The sequence below is a fragment of the Polypterus senegalus genome, chromosome 2 (genome assembly GCF_016835505.1).
Source record: "Polypterus senegalus isolate Bchr_013 chromosome 2, ASM1683550v1, whole genome shotgun sequence".
Classification (NCBI taxonomy): Eukaryota; Metazoa; Chordata; class Cladistia; order Polypteriformes; family Polypteridae; genus Polypterus; species Polypterus senegalus.
In genome coordinates, this window is record NC_053155.1 from 251722652 (window position 1) to 251739176 (window position 16525).

The window sequence follows — 16525 nt, forward strand, 5'->3', positions numbered from 1 at the left end:
ACAGGTCTGTGTTGAAAGAACCCTGTAATAAACAGAATTTTGCTGTTCGTTTATTGAATTGCAGAATTAACTTTTGATGGCTACTTTTACATTTGTATATGTTTCAATATGGAATTTGGCTATATTCTTCTGTGTACTAATAAACTGATAAGCTTCCAGTAACTCATTGTAATGTATGTCAGGAGATTACACCACAGTTTACGTCTTTGTAGACAATGATCAGTACTACAGAGTGATTTGGACTAGACCAGTGGCAGAAGTTCTCAGGAAAGTCTCTAATAATTTGACCTGATGGACAACACTTTGATTTAAGACAGATAATCATAGTCTATCATTTACCCATTTAACTGACCATTCTTAATCTATATAGAAAGAAAATGGAAAATTTTAGAGAATCTGCTTTTTCCAGTTAACTAAAGATTGAAATGTGAAGCATTATAGTACATCTGATGACTATCATGCGGACTTATTTAATTATTTAATGATATCCATTAAAACTGTAACGCAGTTCTAACTGGAAATTAAGTTAATGAAAAATAATAAAATTTCATGCTCTTTCTCTGTCACAGGATTTTGTGGATAAAATACCAGTAATTCAGACTTCAAAACAAATTAGTTTATAGATAAGTCGTTTTAATACTTGTACACAGCAGTGCCACACCTACTCCCAACCTTCTTTCCTGACATATTATTTTCTCAGATAGTTTAAGGAATAATTATCTTTCAGTTTCAAAAACTGAAATAAAATGTGAAAAAAACTAGTGACAGTGCATGACCAGAGGCTTTAGCATGTGGGAGAGAAAGTGACTTGAACATTTAAAAGAAGGGAACAGCATTTTATTTTACAGTATAAAGAAGTTTGTACTATTGTGCATTAGACCATACTTGCTGGTGTGGGTTTGATCTTTACATTTGTAGTTTACACTATGTTATCACTGTCATACATTTTATTAAGGGAATTAGTACAGTGGATTGAAACTGTTATTTTCAATGAATTCATCAAGAACACGTGAACACAGTTGGAAACTTGTTAAGGGTAAATTTCACATAAATATTAGAAAGATTTTCTTTACACAGAGACCCATAGACACTTGGAATAAGCTACCAAGTAGTGTGGTAGACAGTAAGACTTTAGGGACTTTCAAAACTCGAAGATGTTTTTTTGGAAGAATACAGTGGATAGGACTGGCAAGTTTTGTTGGACTGAATGACCTGTTCTAATGGACATTTAATTCTGAGTAGCATCATTTAAGTATGTTCCAGCACAAGTTGCTTTACACACCCAGCACTTTCTTGTTTATACCTCTGGGAATGTGGATGCTTTATGTATGTGGATGCTGTATTAAAAAACATTCAAAATTTACCAAAACTTTTAAATATTTGGCAATAGAGTAACAAGTTTTATTTCATTTGCTACAACTTCTCCTTAAGAGAAGAATTTTAGAAAATCACAGTTTAGCAAAATGTACAGTAGTAATACTTGAGAAATTTAACTAAAAATGTTTGGCAATGGAGATTAAGGCATAGCTCTTAAACAAAATAGAGTACTTATGATAAAAATATATTTCTCTTAATGCACTGCTTTCATACACTATTACTGATATTACTCACTCATTTACACTTTAATGGCAACGTGTGCCTTCCCACACAACCTCTTCTAAACTGGATTAGCTAATTTACCTTGCTTCACTGAGATGATTTTCTAAATGGAGTCTTAAAGTTTAGAAAACATTTTATGTGTTTAAATCAGTGATAAATAGAACATAAATTGCTCTCTTTTACTATTACTTAAAATTTAAGTTTTTACTGTTTCTAAAGATTAATGTTTGCTTAGGTCGATTTGCTAAAGGATGCATATTGCAAGGGGCTACAGTACCCCTAGTTTTCTCTAGTGCTGGGATAAGCATACAGTGAGCAGAAAATCTTTTTGTTCTGGTCTTTATTTATACATCAAAATAAAAGGTCTTTAACATCAAAGAAGTAAGCAATAAAAAAAGAGGCAGAGAGAGAATGTGCTATGGTTCTTTGAGAATCTGAACATCAGAAGGATGCCTTGATCATGCTTAATTTGCTCTCAGATCTAATGCAACTTAGAGTACATCCCAATAAAGGGGCCTCAGGATGTGCAGTATTTAAGGTTTGGAGCCCTCTAGCAGTTCCCATAAGAGCAGAAACTGTTTAATAGTAAGTCATATTTAGCCCCCGGCAGGTTAAGCTCAGATTCCCACAGGTCTGATGACGGAAAAAAGAAATGAAGGGCACAGGAAAGTAGGATTTTAGTAAAATGCTGGTGATGCTAAAGCAGACTCAAACTTTGACTGATACAAAATTACCAATCAACATATTCATGCCATTGTCCTTTGCTTCCTTTTGGTCTTTGAGTGAAAGTCACCATACTGCAGCAAACATGTTTTATGACATAAAGCTACTCATTTAACACATTTTCCCATTTCTGTCCCTCATGTTTTCAGCTTACAAAACACTGTACTAGACAACCTTTGAACTTGTTGGTGTTTTTCAGCTTTTATGAATTTTATTTTGTATTGTCTCTTTTTGTAGGCCAATTCACTGTTAGTTCCTGCCTTGTTTAGGATCTGGGACCCCATGTATAAACGGTGCATACACACAGAAATGTTGTGTAACAACGTTTCCATGTTCAAATCGCAATATATAAAACCTAAACTTGGCATAAAGCCACGCACATTTCCACAGTACCTCATACCCTGTCATATGCAAGTTCTCCGCTCGGTTTTGCAGACTGGCGGCACCCAGTGTCAAAGCAGTGCTACTCTTCCTGTGTGGTTTTTCAGGTCCACGTCCCAGAGGCGGCTTTATAAATACACTGAAATTAATTGCATATTGTTTATTAGTTTAATGCATCTGATTGCAATTAACCTGTAACAATATAATGGTCCACAGAATGGTCAAACGATTCCAAATACCATGACTGCTTTAACGTTGTTACTCTCACTGCACCTTCTTCTTCTTCTTCTTTCAGCTGCTTCCGTTATGGGTTGCCACAGCAGATCATCTCATCTATTTCCATATTACACTCGGAGCAGCTAATCGGAAAGAGAATTATAGGTATACAGCATCAAGCACATGCTGCCTCAGCCATGCTTTCTATTTGAACTGCTTCTCACATGGCAAATGCTTCAAACATTTCCTGTACGGACCTCGCTGTTCAGAAAGAGTTTCATCCCAAGAGCTCTAAACGCACTCAATCAGTCCATCAACTGCTTCTTGTAGAACTGTTTTTACTTATAAGTACTATCACCTCACTGTAAACTTCCACTACAGTTTATAATATTGCACAATCTGAGCCAATGTATTATACAGATAAAACTTTAACTTCATTTAAATAATTTATATTGTTAATAATTAAAGGACATGGTGTTGCTACGCTAGCAAGGATCTGGCGCTCTGCTTCCTGTCTCACACTGTATGCTTCACTGGGACTGGCGTGAAGGATAGAATAATTAAACATGTACTACGAAGATATTTCAATGTTCCTTAAAGATTTTTTAAGAATCGATGTTATAAGCTTACAGACGGCTTAACGTCTATTATAGAGCTGATTGTGTGGCGACTGGTAACTTGGAGAAAGAAAAGGAAGGACAGGAATTGCAGGTTAGTACGTCTGAAAGAGACAATACTGCAGGGGCGGCCTTAGGCATGTGCAAACTGTGCACCTGCACAGGGCCACCAAGCCAATATATATTGAATATAAAACAGAAAGAGAAAATAATGACACAGCTGAAAACGCAGCGGCAAATTTCGGCAAAAGTTAAACGCTTGTGTCATGAGCACGAGGCGGCTATGCCATGTCCGCAACGGACGTGGCCATCCACTGTGCATAAGATACCATATTGACATTGGCGGGCTTAAGGCCACCGATTCTTTCTCTGCCCAGGGCCGCCACGACCCTAGAGCCGCCCCTGAGTCTGCTGCAATAAATTATTTCATCGAAGGTTGCACACAATCATTGTGCCACCGTGAAGCCCATGTTTAATAACGTGCTTTAGCTCCTATCATCATGAAAATGATATCATGTATACAGCTCAGTATTTTAGTTATTCAGAGAGCTGTAATATCACAAATGTAATGGATTCTGTGTCCTGTCGGAGGAAGAGAGCCGGTTTAAGAAGCACGTAGTGATTCACACACAAAGAAAACATAGAAGAACACATTCAAAACAAAGCATTTAACGTGCTACTTTAATTATGATGTGATTTGAGAAACTGGTTAATTAAACGATTTTAAGATAAAGTTTATGATGTTCTACTTTAATGGCAAAATAAACTACGTGATTAAAGTGGAAATTTCGAGATTGAAGTTGACATTTTGTGCTTTTTCCCCACTGTGTGCCTTTTTTTTTCTCTATACTCTAATAAGCTATCATATGACACTCAGATGGTGGGCTACGACTCGCCTTTTCACGGCTACTTTGATATCTGACAACTTTTTTTTATTTCGGGCACTGTGCGACTTTGTGAACTTGAGCTTTCAAGTTTCTCCAACACGCTATGTCACTCGATAAACTTCCTTTTGTTGATTATACCACGGTTTAAATCAACAAATAGTATGTTTTTCCTTTGCCTCCACTTGGTATTCGCTGAAATTCTTATATTTTCCCCCATGCTTTTCCCATTGTCTTTTCACAGAAGGCTGAGCTTAAGGGTTATTTATATTGATTTGCATATTCAAAGAGGCGTAATTCTGGAACGAATTGTGGTGGGACAGCAGATGCATGCACGTGCATTACTTTTCACGCTGACCGGGATTTATGTCGCGGAACAACGTGGAAGTTGGAGTACTCACAGATTCCTGCATCTAGATTTTTCTTTACGTAAGCACATTTCGGCTTTTGTGCTTATGTCATGTTATAGTGTGAATTCTATGCACGGCATTATGCATGAGGCCTCAGGTGATGGGAACTGAACTTGAAAGCATATAAGATTTGGTAGAGTTTTATTGCCCCGAGAGAAATTTGTTTGCAGCAGGAAATTCAAACATAGGACATTGTATTACACAATTATACAAGATAGTAAGCCCAGACATAACAACTGAGAACCGTTGGTATCATAAGTACACACACTCAAGATTAGTAGAAAGAATAATAATTACATTTTAGAAGTACGTAAACTAATAATGCAGAATTCAGCAGCATATCTACAAGTTTCAGAATTGAGAATATTTATAGCTTTAGGGTTGAAAGAGTTGTTGCCCCTGGGAGCTTAAATCTGCAACCAACTGAAATTTAGGAAAAAGAGGAATGGCTACTGTCTTTAACAAAACTGAGTTGGCCTTCTTTCTAACCTGTTTGTACTACAGTGCAGTGACAGAAGACTCCTGTAGATCAATAATTGTATTGCTGATTTTTATAATGTTGTATAGATTATGTTTTGTCCTTAATACTGAGGTTACCAAACTGTTTTGTCTTGGTAGAGTAATATTTTGCTCTACTTTCCCCTTTTGTAGTATTAATGTGTAGCCTTTGTCAGAATGCCTCAAATCTCACAGACTTACTACTGTTTATAAGGTACTGTACCATATAACTTCTCCCCACCTCCCCTTCTACATGTATTGTCTCAGGCAATTAGGTCTATTAAAGACAAGCAGGAGTTAAGTTGCACATAAAATAATATATTATTGATAATATTCATAAATAATAACAATATGCAAAGTACATTTGAATATTGGCAACCATACAACCTGATAAATTGTGATGTGTAGTTTCAGGCGGCACACAAACGTGTTAGTTACTTAAAAATGTCTGTAGTTAAGGCATCAGTAGTTGTCAGCTTTCTTTAGAACAGGTTGCATGCCTGTCTCAATATGGCTGCCAAGCTGTGCTCTTCATTGTGTTGTCCTTTTCAGTTCATGGTGTGTGAGATGGTCTTTCATCAGTTTGGTAAGAGAGAGAGAGGATGAGGTAAAGCAAGCAAATTTATAGGTTTTCTGTCCAACCCCTACAGCCTATAGGGCATCGTGGTACTTAAAGGCTTTTGATACAAGCCAGTTCCAAACAACCATACTTCAGACCAGTGGGGGAATAGAACACATTCACACCTGCCTCCAAAACCATATGTTAAGGGAAATCTTAGCAGTTAGGCAGCCTGGCTTTCCTGAGGGGGTTGAGAGGGAGACTTTAGCAGAGAAACAGTTACCAAACTGGTTTGAGGCACTACTTCCAAACCCTGTTGTAAAATTCGAAGAGCACCAATCCTAAAAGGGGGGACTTGGCGGGTAAACATGAATGTTTCTCACTAATGTAATACTAATATTACATTGCTTTGCCTAAGTTACAAATAAAGAGATACAAAATTTTTATCAACTTGTATGCAAAATTTCACATCACAACACAAATCAACATATAAAAGAAAATGTTACAGCTGATTCAATAAATGACTTTCATTAAGTTTTTGTCTAGTTAATAATTGATACAGTTCCTAAGAAAGTTTTGCCATTCCTGTCCTTAATTGACGATTTTTTTTTCTCCCCTTTAAATATAAAAAGTGTGGATGGAGAGGAGCACCTAAAATCTAGCCATATTCTCAGTCTCAGAGATATTTGACGATCACAAGACTAAACAATCTCATCAACTGTAGGTCCATAGCTGTCCTCCTTAGGCCGGGTTTATACTTCAAGCAACGCAATGCAATGTATGCTCCAGTGGATGCTACTGGTGCACAAGTGTTGTACTGTTTATAATTGCACATGCACTTTACATAAATCTGGAAGATTCCACTAGGTGGCAGTACAAGATATTATCATGGTGAGAAAGAAGAGGAAAGACCCTAGCACCGGACCCTTGCCTGGTGCACCATTGACATCTCTCCATACCAGGACATACTACAGGATCTGCCCTAGAGGTAGGACTCACACAACATGAGGACAGTCCCAGTGATGCCAAGGCAAGAGAAAAAGAGGCAGAGGAGAAATCTAGCAGGATAATGACAGATGACATGTTGGTAGCACTAGGTTGCCATAACATGTTGACACTGATAAGTAAAGGATGGAATGGCTCTTCTTGAAGCCTGAATGAATAAGATCAAGCAGTCTGCTCTGTAGAAGAAAGTAAAATAGAGTACTTTTTTGATAGAAAGGAGAGCAGAGAGATTGGTTTTTAATTACCTTCCTGATATTGGTCGATAGTAGGCTTTTTAAACAAGAAGTCATTAGGGCCTGTTTGAACATTGTAGGCAAAGTAGCCATGGAAAGTTAGATTGACTAGCAGCCAAAAGCTTACTTTGACACTGATTAAGGAAATTCCAGATCATTGAAGCAAGGTCATTGCAGTAATGTGTAAAGAATTAAATTATTTTTTCATTTGGAGCATTTCCCATATTAAAAATATTTCTTTTAGTCTAAGTAAAAAGTTTCCAATATTCTAACCTTTTTAGTCTTATTTGTACTTTGTACTTCATCTAATATCCTTTGTGAAATGGACATCTAACCTGTATATGTGTCTAAATTATTTATTCAATATACTTTCTTTTTTGGAGACTATGAACCTCATCCTGGTAATTATCTGTGTAGAATTCACATGTACTGTCTGTGTAGTTTTTTTTTTTTTTCTTGGTGTTCCCATACCCAAACACATCCAAGTGACAAGCATGTTCATTTAATTATCTTTTTATGAAAGACTGCTACTATAGTTCTAGATTGGCCCCAGTCTTGCAGATGATGTTGCCAGGACATTATGCTATAGCACTGCATGGCCCTGAGGAGGATAAACTGGACTCTGGAAATTAACAGATAAAAGTGCTTTATTAAAACACAAAGCAAAAAAAAAAAAGTTTTTTTAAAAGTAAATAAAATGACACACAGTGTTTAGAAAGAAATACAAGAACAAAAGCAATAGATTTTCTTATTTTCAGTGTTTTAGAGCTTTAGAATGATTCATTTTATTTATAATCTTTCTGTTTTTTATTCTGTAAAAGTTAACTTTATCTACACAACTGGATGCTCCTTTTATCGAACTGTATTTATGTGTTACTTTATTGCCACAGTAACAAATGTTGAGAGAACTGTGCTAAGTAATAAATTTTCCATTTAGCCATTTTTGGAGCTTATCCTGGTTAGAGTCAGAGCCAGCCAGAGCTCAACCTGTCCGCCTCACAGAAATACATTGAGCTAATCTAAACCAAAGGAAATCAGTACAAAGAATGCAATTTACAGTCCAAGTAATAACCTGGTAATCATAAAATTTAATGATTGAAACAGAATGAAAAATTACACACAAATTTAATAGTGCAAGTATAGATAATGTTTAAACTCTTAATGCCTGGTATTTGCAGCAGGGTTGAACAATTTGTTATTACTCAGTCCTCCTTTGGGATTTCTGGCACCCCTTGAGATTGCACAGGTAGAGTTTTTTTTTTCCATTTACAGAATGGCATGTGGGAAATCCCCCTTGAAAACTTCAGAGTTGGAATAAGAATGGGGTTAACAATTCTAGCAAGTGTGATTAGTATGGGCTGACACCCTGTCTAGGGTTGATTCCTCCCTTGTGCCTGATGCTTCAGGACAGACCCAATTCCCCTCGCCGCTATACTGGAATAAGTGCGTTTTCAAAAAGAGTGTTTGCCAAAATGTATTTGCATTTCTTTGATTTTCATATATAAAATCTGGCTTTGGAAATATTTCTTGTGGGTTTAGAATTAAATAAATGTAATTATAGTTCTTTTGTTATAATTTTCATTTTAACTTACGAAACTTATCAAAGAAGCCACTTAATGAAGCCTATTATATTTAGGGCATGGTTAAAAATCTTGTTACACACAATCAATGTTTCTTTTCTTTTTTTTTCCAGAGACATTTGAAACAGTAATACGACAAGCGGAGAACTATACCATTTCCTTGTTTCGTACAACTTACAGAAACATGGCAGCAGAGGCCTCAACAGCAGTAAAGGAGTTATTTACAGATATTGGACTTTTTGTATTGAATTCAGAGCTCAGTATCGAGGAGTCTGTTCACAGATTTTTTGATGCCCTGTTCCCTTTGGTGTACAATCATCTCATCAATCCTGGTTTAACAGATATAGCAGTTGATTACTCTGAATGCTTACGCATGGCAAGAAAAGACCTCAGCCCATTTGGAAGTATTCCAAAAATCTCAGTCAGTCAAATGGTGAAATCATTAGTGCCAAGTCGTATTTTTTTACAAGCTTTGAATTTGGGAATTGAAGTTATTAATACAACAGATCACTTACAGTACACAAAGGAATGTCACAGAGCCCTGCTGAAGATGCAATACTGCCCTCATTGCCAAGGTCTCACTCAGAGTAAACCCTGCATGGGATACTGCCTCAATGTGATCAGAGGGTGCTTGGCCAGCATGGTAGAGATTGACCCTCATTGGAGAGAGTATATACGATCATTAGAGCAACTATCTAATAAGATGCAGGAAACGTTTGATATTGAGAAGGTGCTGCTGAACTTTCATTCACTTGTAAATGAGGCAGTAATGTTAGCTCAAAAAAATGGACCAAAGCTGTCAGTGCAAGTAAGTATCATAACAATGTACAGTGCACTTTTTATCTTGTTATGCATGTTTAATTAATACCTTATTGATATATATGCAAATGTAATGATATATACTGTACACACACACATATATATATATAGTAATAAAGGTGCAATATTGCGCCCAACCCGACACAGATTTGACACGGGATGCAAGTACAAAATAAAGAATCTTTTTATTTTCTTGAGCTGGAGGGCATGTCTTCTCTGTAAGCCCTCCAGCCATAACACAGTCCCAAGCACAAACTCACTAACCAAAACACTCTTCTCACTTTCACCACCACTCTTCCACAAGCTTTGTCCTCCTTCCACGCCGACTCTGGCCACTGAGTGGTGGTTGCTGGCTCCTTTTATAGGGCACCTGGAAGTGCTCCAGGTGTTTGATTGCAGACCTCCGGCTGCACTTCCGGGAGTGATGAATATGCTGCCCAGATGGGCTCAGGAGTCCCAGCTGCAGCACCCCATGGCAGCGTCTGCAGAACCTAACAGGGCTGCACAAAACTCCAACCCCATGAAGCCATGGGAGAGTCCGAGGCACCGCTGCAACCCAGGGAGGCTGTCATCTAGCGTCCAGGGGGAGATACTGGGTTTCCCATCGTTGCTCCCCTGGAAGATATGCTGCAGGGGTGTTCCGGCCGCCTGCCACAAAATATATATACAGTGATCCCTCGCTATATCGCGCTTCGACTTTCGCGGCTTCACTCCATTGCGGATTTTAAATGTAAGCACATCTAAATATATATCACAGATTTTTTGCTGGTTCACGGATTTCTGCAGACAATGGGTCTTGTAATTTATGCTACATGCTTTCTCAGTTGGTTTGCCCAGTTGATTTCATACAAGGGACGCTATTGGCAGATGGCTGAGAAGCTACCCAATCAGAGCACATATTACATACTAGCAAAATACCCATGCTTTGCAGCGGAGAAGTTGTGTGTTAAAGAAGTAATGAAAAAGAAAAGGAAACATTTTGAAAATAACGTAACATGATTGTCAATGTAATTGTTTTGTCACTGTTGTGAGTGATGAGTGTTGCTGTCATACAGTAATCCCTCGCTATATCGCGCTTTGACTTTCGCGGTTTCACTCTATCGCGGATTTTAAATGTAAGCACATCTAAACATATATCACAGATTTTTCACTGGTTCGCCGCTTTCTGCGGACAATGGGTCTTTTAATTTAGGTTACATGCTTCCTCAGTTTGATTGCCCAGTTGATTTCATACAAGGGACGCTATTGGCGGATGGCTTAGAAGCTACCCAATCAGAGCATGTATTGCATATTAACTAAAACTCCTCAATGCTATAAGATATGCTTCCCGCGCTGTGCTTGTTTGCTTCTCTCTATCTTTCTCGCTCTCTCTGCCTGACGGAGGGGGTGTGAGCAGAGGGGCTGTTTGCACAGAGGACACAGACGCTCCTCTACAAAATGCCGCTTTATCGCTTCTGTATACTTAAAAGCATGTATTGATTTTTTGATTGTTTGCTTTTCTTTGCGAGTGCTCTCTCTGACATTCTCTGCTCCTGACGCGCTCCTTTATGACAGCGCTCCTTTGAAGATAAGATATGTTTGCTTTCTTTTAATTGTGAGAAAGAACTGTCATCTCTGTCTTGTCTTGGAGCACAGTTTAAACGTTTGACTAAAGGGTGTTATTTCATGTCTAGAGGGCTCTAATAATGTTAACAGGGTGGGAGAGTTTATAAGGGCTTAAAATATATAAAAATAACCACACAAACATATGGTTTCTACTTCATGGATTTTCACCTATCGCGGGGTCTGGAACAACCCCAGCGATCGAGGAGGATTACTGTATATATATACTAGCAAAATACCAGCTTCAAGGCAAGTACTGCCTTAAAAGTTTTATTAAGAAGAAAATTAAACCTTTTTAAACAGAGGGAAAATATACAAGTATTTGTAAGTATAAAACCAGTTTCATCAATAACTTCACATCCAGCTTTTGAGAGTTTAAACATTCATAAACATCAAAGTATCCACTACTGAAATCGTCACCTGTGAATCTAAGATGTTTGAGAGGCATTGGCGGTTGTCGAAATGTGTAAAATATTTGGCCATTTCGGTACACTTGAAAGCGATAACCAAACAATTCAGCGGCAGCCATCAACTCACATGCAGTACCATAGGTGAAGGGCTAAAGCATTTCACTCTTCTAGTGCTCCTGTGTAGTATAATTATCTCCTGTACCGTCATCAGTCCACACCTTGAACCTGTCCCAGTCATTCAATACATAAGACACAATGTTCCTCCGGATATCAAGAGTGAGCCTGATATGGCTGTGCAATATGTACCAAAGAGAATGGAAAAGGTAGGTGCCATTTCTGGGCATGGAAACCACTCGGTAAGTGACAGTTGTTTGATCGATGGTGATCACCTCGATAGACATGTTAATGCGAGTATGGTTGGAATGATAAAGGAAATGGCTATCTGAACAATGTAAAGTAAGTCTAAAATACCTACACAATAACTATAATCATAATAAATGAACAATAAAACAGCGGAGAAGCCGTGGATTAAATAAAAAGGCTGTAGTTTTCAGCAGGGAGAAGTGAATCCCGTGGCGAAGCAAGGAAGGGAATGTAGAGACTGGAGCGACGGACGGCCTTATATAGGAAGGCAGCCAACAACGTGGGAGGCGTCGGGATGGGGGACCCAACGTCGCCTCACACGGTGACTGAGCTGCAGGCTATGGACGTATATATGTACGTAAGTAGGATTCAGTTAGCGTTGGGAACCCGCGTACCAAATTTCTTGAAGATGGGAGCATAAGTAACAAAGACTGTTGAAAAGTTCAATATGGCGGCCAACAGTGGCATCATTCCACCGAAATAAGTACCAAATTTCAGCCTTCTACCTACATGAGAAGTTGGAGAATTAGTGACGTTGGAAAATTCAATATGGCGGCTGACAGTGGCGTCATACCACTGAAATACGTACGTACATTGGTTTCAGTTAGCGCAGAGAAGCACCCTACCAAATTTCGTGAAGATGGGGCTATTAATAAGAAAGTTCAACATGGCAAACGTTGTCAACAGTTATGACCGTTACGTGTAGAATTTCAAAATAAAACCTGCTTAACTTTTGTAAGTAAGCTGTAAGGAATAAGCCTGCCAAATTTCAGCCTTCTACCTACACGGGAAGTTGGAGAATTAGTGATGAGTCAGTGAGTGAGTCAGTGAGGGCTTTGCCTTTTATTAGTATAGACTAGCAAAATACCCAGGCCGCAGGAGAAGTAGTGTGTTAAAGAAGCAATGAAAAAGAAAAGGAAACATTTTGAAAATAACGTAACATGATTGTCAATGTAATTGTTTTGTCACTGTTGTGAGTGATGAGTGTTGCTGTCATATATATATATATATATATATATATATATATATACAGTAATCCTCGCTATATCGCTTTGACTTTCGGTTTCACTCTATCATGGATTTTAAATGTAAGCACATCTAAATATATATCACAGATTTTTCGCTGGTTCACGGATTTCTGCAGACAGTGGGTCTTTTAATTTATGCTACACGCTTCCTCAGTTTGTTTGCCCTGTTGATTTCATACAAGGGACGCTTATTGGCGGATGGCTTAGAAGCTACCCAATCAGAGCATGTATTACATATTAACTAAAAATCCTCAATGCTATAAGATATGCATCCTGCGCGGAGCTTGATTGTTTGCTTGTCTCTGCCTCTCTCTCACCCTCTCTGACATTCTCTGCGCCTGACGGAGGGGCTGTGAGCAGAGGTGTTGTTTGCTTAAAAGATACTGATGCTCCTCTAAAAAAATGCCGCTTTATTGCGGTGCTCGGCATATTTAAAAGCACACATATTGATTTTTTGATGGTTTGCTTTAATCTCGCGCGCTCTCTCTCTCTGACGTTCTCTGCACCTGACGGAGGAGATGTGAGCAGAGGGGCTGTTTGCACAGAGGCTGTTTGCTTAGAAGATACTAACGCTCCTCTAAAATGCGCGCAAACTTAAAAGCACAAGTATTGATTTTTGATTGTTTGCTTTTCTTTTGCGAGCTCTCTATCTCTCTCCCTCTGAAATTCTCTGCTCCTGAAGAGAAGAAGATCTATTTGCATTCTTTTAATTGTGAGAAAGAACTGTCATCTCTGTCTTGTCATGGAGGACAGTTTAAACTTTTGACTAAAGGGTGTTATTTCATGTCTAGAGGGCTTTAATAATGTTAACAGTGTGGGAGAGTTTATAAGGGCTTAAAATATATAAAAATAAGTACACAAACATATGGTTTCTACTTCGCGGATTTTCGTCTATCGCGGGGGGTTCTGCAACCCCCACGATCGAGGAGGGATTACTGTATATATTTACACACACACATAAACATATATATATACATATCTATACATATACACATATATATACACACACACATATACATACATATATATATCTACATATATACACATACATATACTGTATATACACACAAATACATATATGTATATACATACACACACACACATATATAAACATATATATACATATACATACATATCTACATATATACACACACAGCTATTTCGTATCAGTGCAATACGCTGCTTGTTAAAACGGATAACTCCGCTCTTACGTGCAAGTCTGCGTGGATATTATGAACTATCGTATTTGTTCAAGTTCTATTTAAATTTTAAATAGAAGGAACTTTTATTTAGTCGACAGAAATATCTTTGGTAGGAATGGTAAAAACAGACAGGAATATTATTCCTGAATAAATCAACTCAAACCTTAAACAACTTATAATATTTTGCTCTCCATAAAAATATATCCTGTCTAAATTATACAAGTTAGAAATAAAGTAAACATTAAAAGAACAAACATTCAAATTTCTTTACTCTTATGTAATTTTATATAAAAATAAACTTAGATTTTAAATATCCCAAAAGATTTTGCTCTCCATAAAAATATATCCTGTCAAAATTATACAAATTCAAATATGAACATGCTGCATAACAAAACCTGGAAATATAAATAAAATGTGTTCCTTTCAGCAATAACAAATCAAATCATTCAGTTGTCTTTGCTCATATGTCATTTTAGAGCTGGACGCCTGGCATCTTTTTTTGGCAACAAGTTCGTTTATGTTTGGTGTGAGGTTCTGTGTTGTGGAGATTCTCAGGATGGATTGCAGGTGCTCATCAGTGAGGCGACTCCTGTGTGCTGTTTTGTTAGTCTTTATCACTGAGAAGAGCTTCTCACACAGATATGTGCTACCAAACATGCACAAGGTTCGAGCCGCATGTAGACGGACTTTTTGTTCTTCAAAGTCACCAAAGCGCCGTGCAAACTCAGTGCGCTCAGTTTATCAGCAAAGTGCGATTTGGGAACACCGTAGTGACGACTTGGTTTAACATTACTTGGCAACAGGGAAAGTGGGGCAAGTTGCACTGGTGCATTTGTGTCTCCCATAAAAGCAGCTTCACTTGAAATCACTTTGTGATTGTGCACGGTAAAACGTCCGCTGAAGTGTCAGATTCTTATTTAATTCTTCTGCTTTCTGTATCTTCTGCATTGCATTCAGGTCTTTCAGGTTACCCTGATGTTTTGTCTCATAGTGCCGTCTTAGATTAAATTCTGTAATTACAGCCACATTAGCTCCACAAATGAGACACACGGGTTCAGTAAACATATACTCAGCCTCCCATCGGTTTTAAAGGCTCTATTTTCAGAATCAACTTTTCTCTTCAGCATCATGTGAGCTAGCTTCGCAATAACTTGCAGCATCATAAGCTAGACTTGATTAACGCGTAAGTGTTAGGCAAGGCAGCTGAAGCGCTGCATTATGGGATCTGTAGTTTATTGTGTTACCAGCGCTTCATATACCGGGCCATTAATAACAATAATACAGTATATAAAATGATCTCGGGCGGATATAATTACGCCGGGCGGATGTGGCCTGCCCTTGAGTTTGACACATATGGACTAAATAGAACTTGAAAAGATATATTTTTCAAATGTGATCGCGCAATTCAGATAGAGTTGACGCACTACAGCCTGCATGCCTCAATAAGTCATCCTCCCTCGCTCTTACTTTTTACCGTTCATCTAATGAATACACTGAGTATGGCTTTACCAAAACAATCATTGATGGCGAATAAAGTATCCATTATTCGAGTATGTAGATCGGGTATATATATACATATATATATACCCGTGTATCGCAGCGAGAGTAGTGTGTTAAAAAGCTAGAAAAGAAAAGGGAACATTTTAAAAATAACGTAACATGACTGTCAATATACAGTATTTGTTTTGTGAGTGTTACTGAGTGTTGCTGTCATCAAGGATTTGATTATCATTATTTCTTTCAATCAGGTTCGTATTTGTAGGATGTGTTGTGTTCAAGTTACATTCCGTGTTTGTCAATCGTTGTAAAGATGACAGGTTTCATTCATCGATTCGTTTCTTACTGCATCAATAAACAGCTCGTCTTCTTCTTTATCTGAGACCTGACACACTGCATGCACGGGTTTTTTACACTGTCTTCCTTTAGCGGGACATTGACTTTTTCCACCGTGTGCTTTGTTTCCACAGTAGCTGGATTTATGAATATGCTTGTATGTATCAGGCGCTTCATATTTTTTGCTGCCTTTTCAATTGTGTAATTTTTTGTTCAGCTCTTTGGAACTGTTGCTTTTATCTGTGCACTGCGTCAGTTCACGTGAGCCTCGGTGTACATGCATCGAAGTTTCCCAGCTGTGCTGGTGCCATGTGCTATGTCCATGGCTGTATTTAATGTTACCTTAGTCCTGGCACTTAAAACTTTCTCGCAGTTTCGCTGAGTTTGTGCCAAACACCACCCTGACCATCTCATCTTCCTCTGCATAAGCACAGTCCTTCACCCGTGAATATTTACCCGTGGCAGTTTGCTATTGGATTGCCGCTGACGGACGGCCTTATATGGGCAGGCACTAAATTACAAACGCCAGCGGCAGCCTGTCTATGAACTTAATTTAAAGTGTA

The 16525-nt window shown here is 38.1% G+C and overlaps 1 protein-coding gene across 1 annotated transcript in view; it reads left to right on the forward strand.

The window, feature by feature from the left end:
* The window catches only part of gpc5a (glypican 5a), a 992726-nt gene that overhangs the window by 397001 nt on the left and 579200 nt on the right, over nt 1–16525 (forward strand). The window contains exon 3 of the mRNA XM_039746320.1: nt 8819–9513. Coding sequence (XP_039602254.1) covers nt 8819–9513 — 695 coding nt within the window. The remainder of the gene's footprint in view (nt 1–8818; nt 9514–16525) is intronic.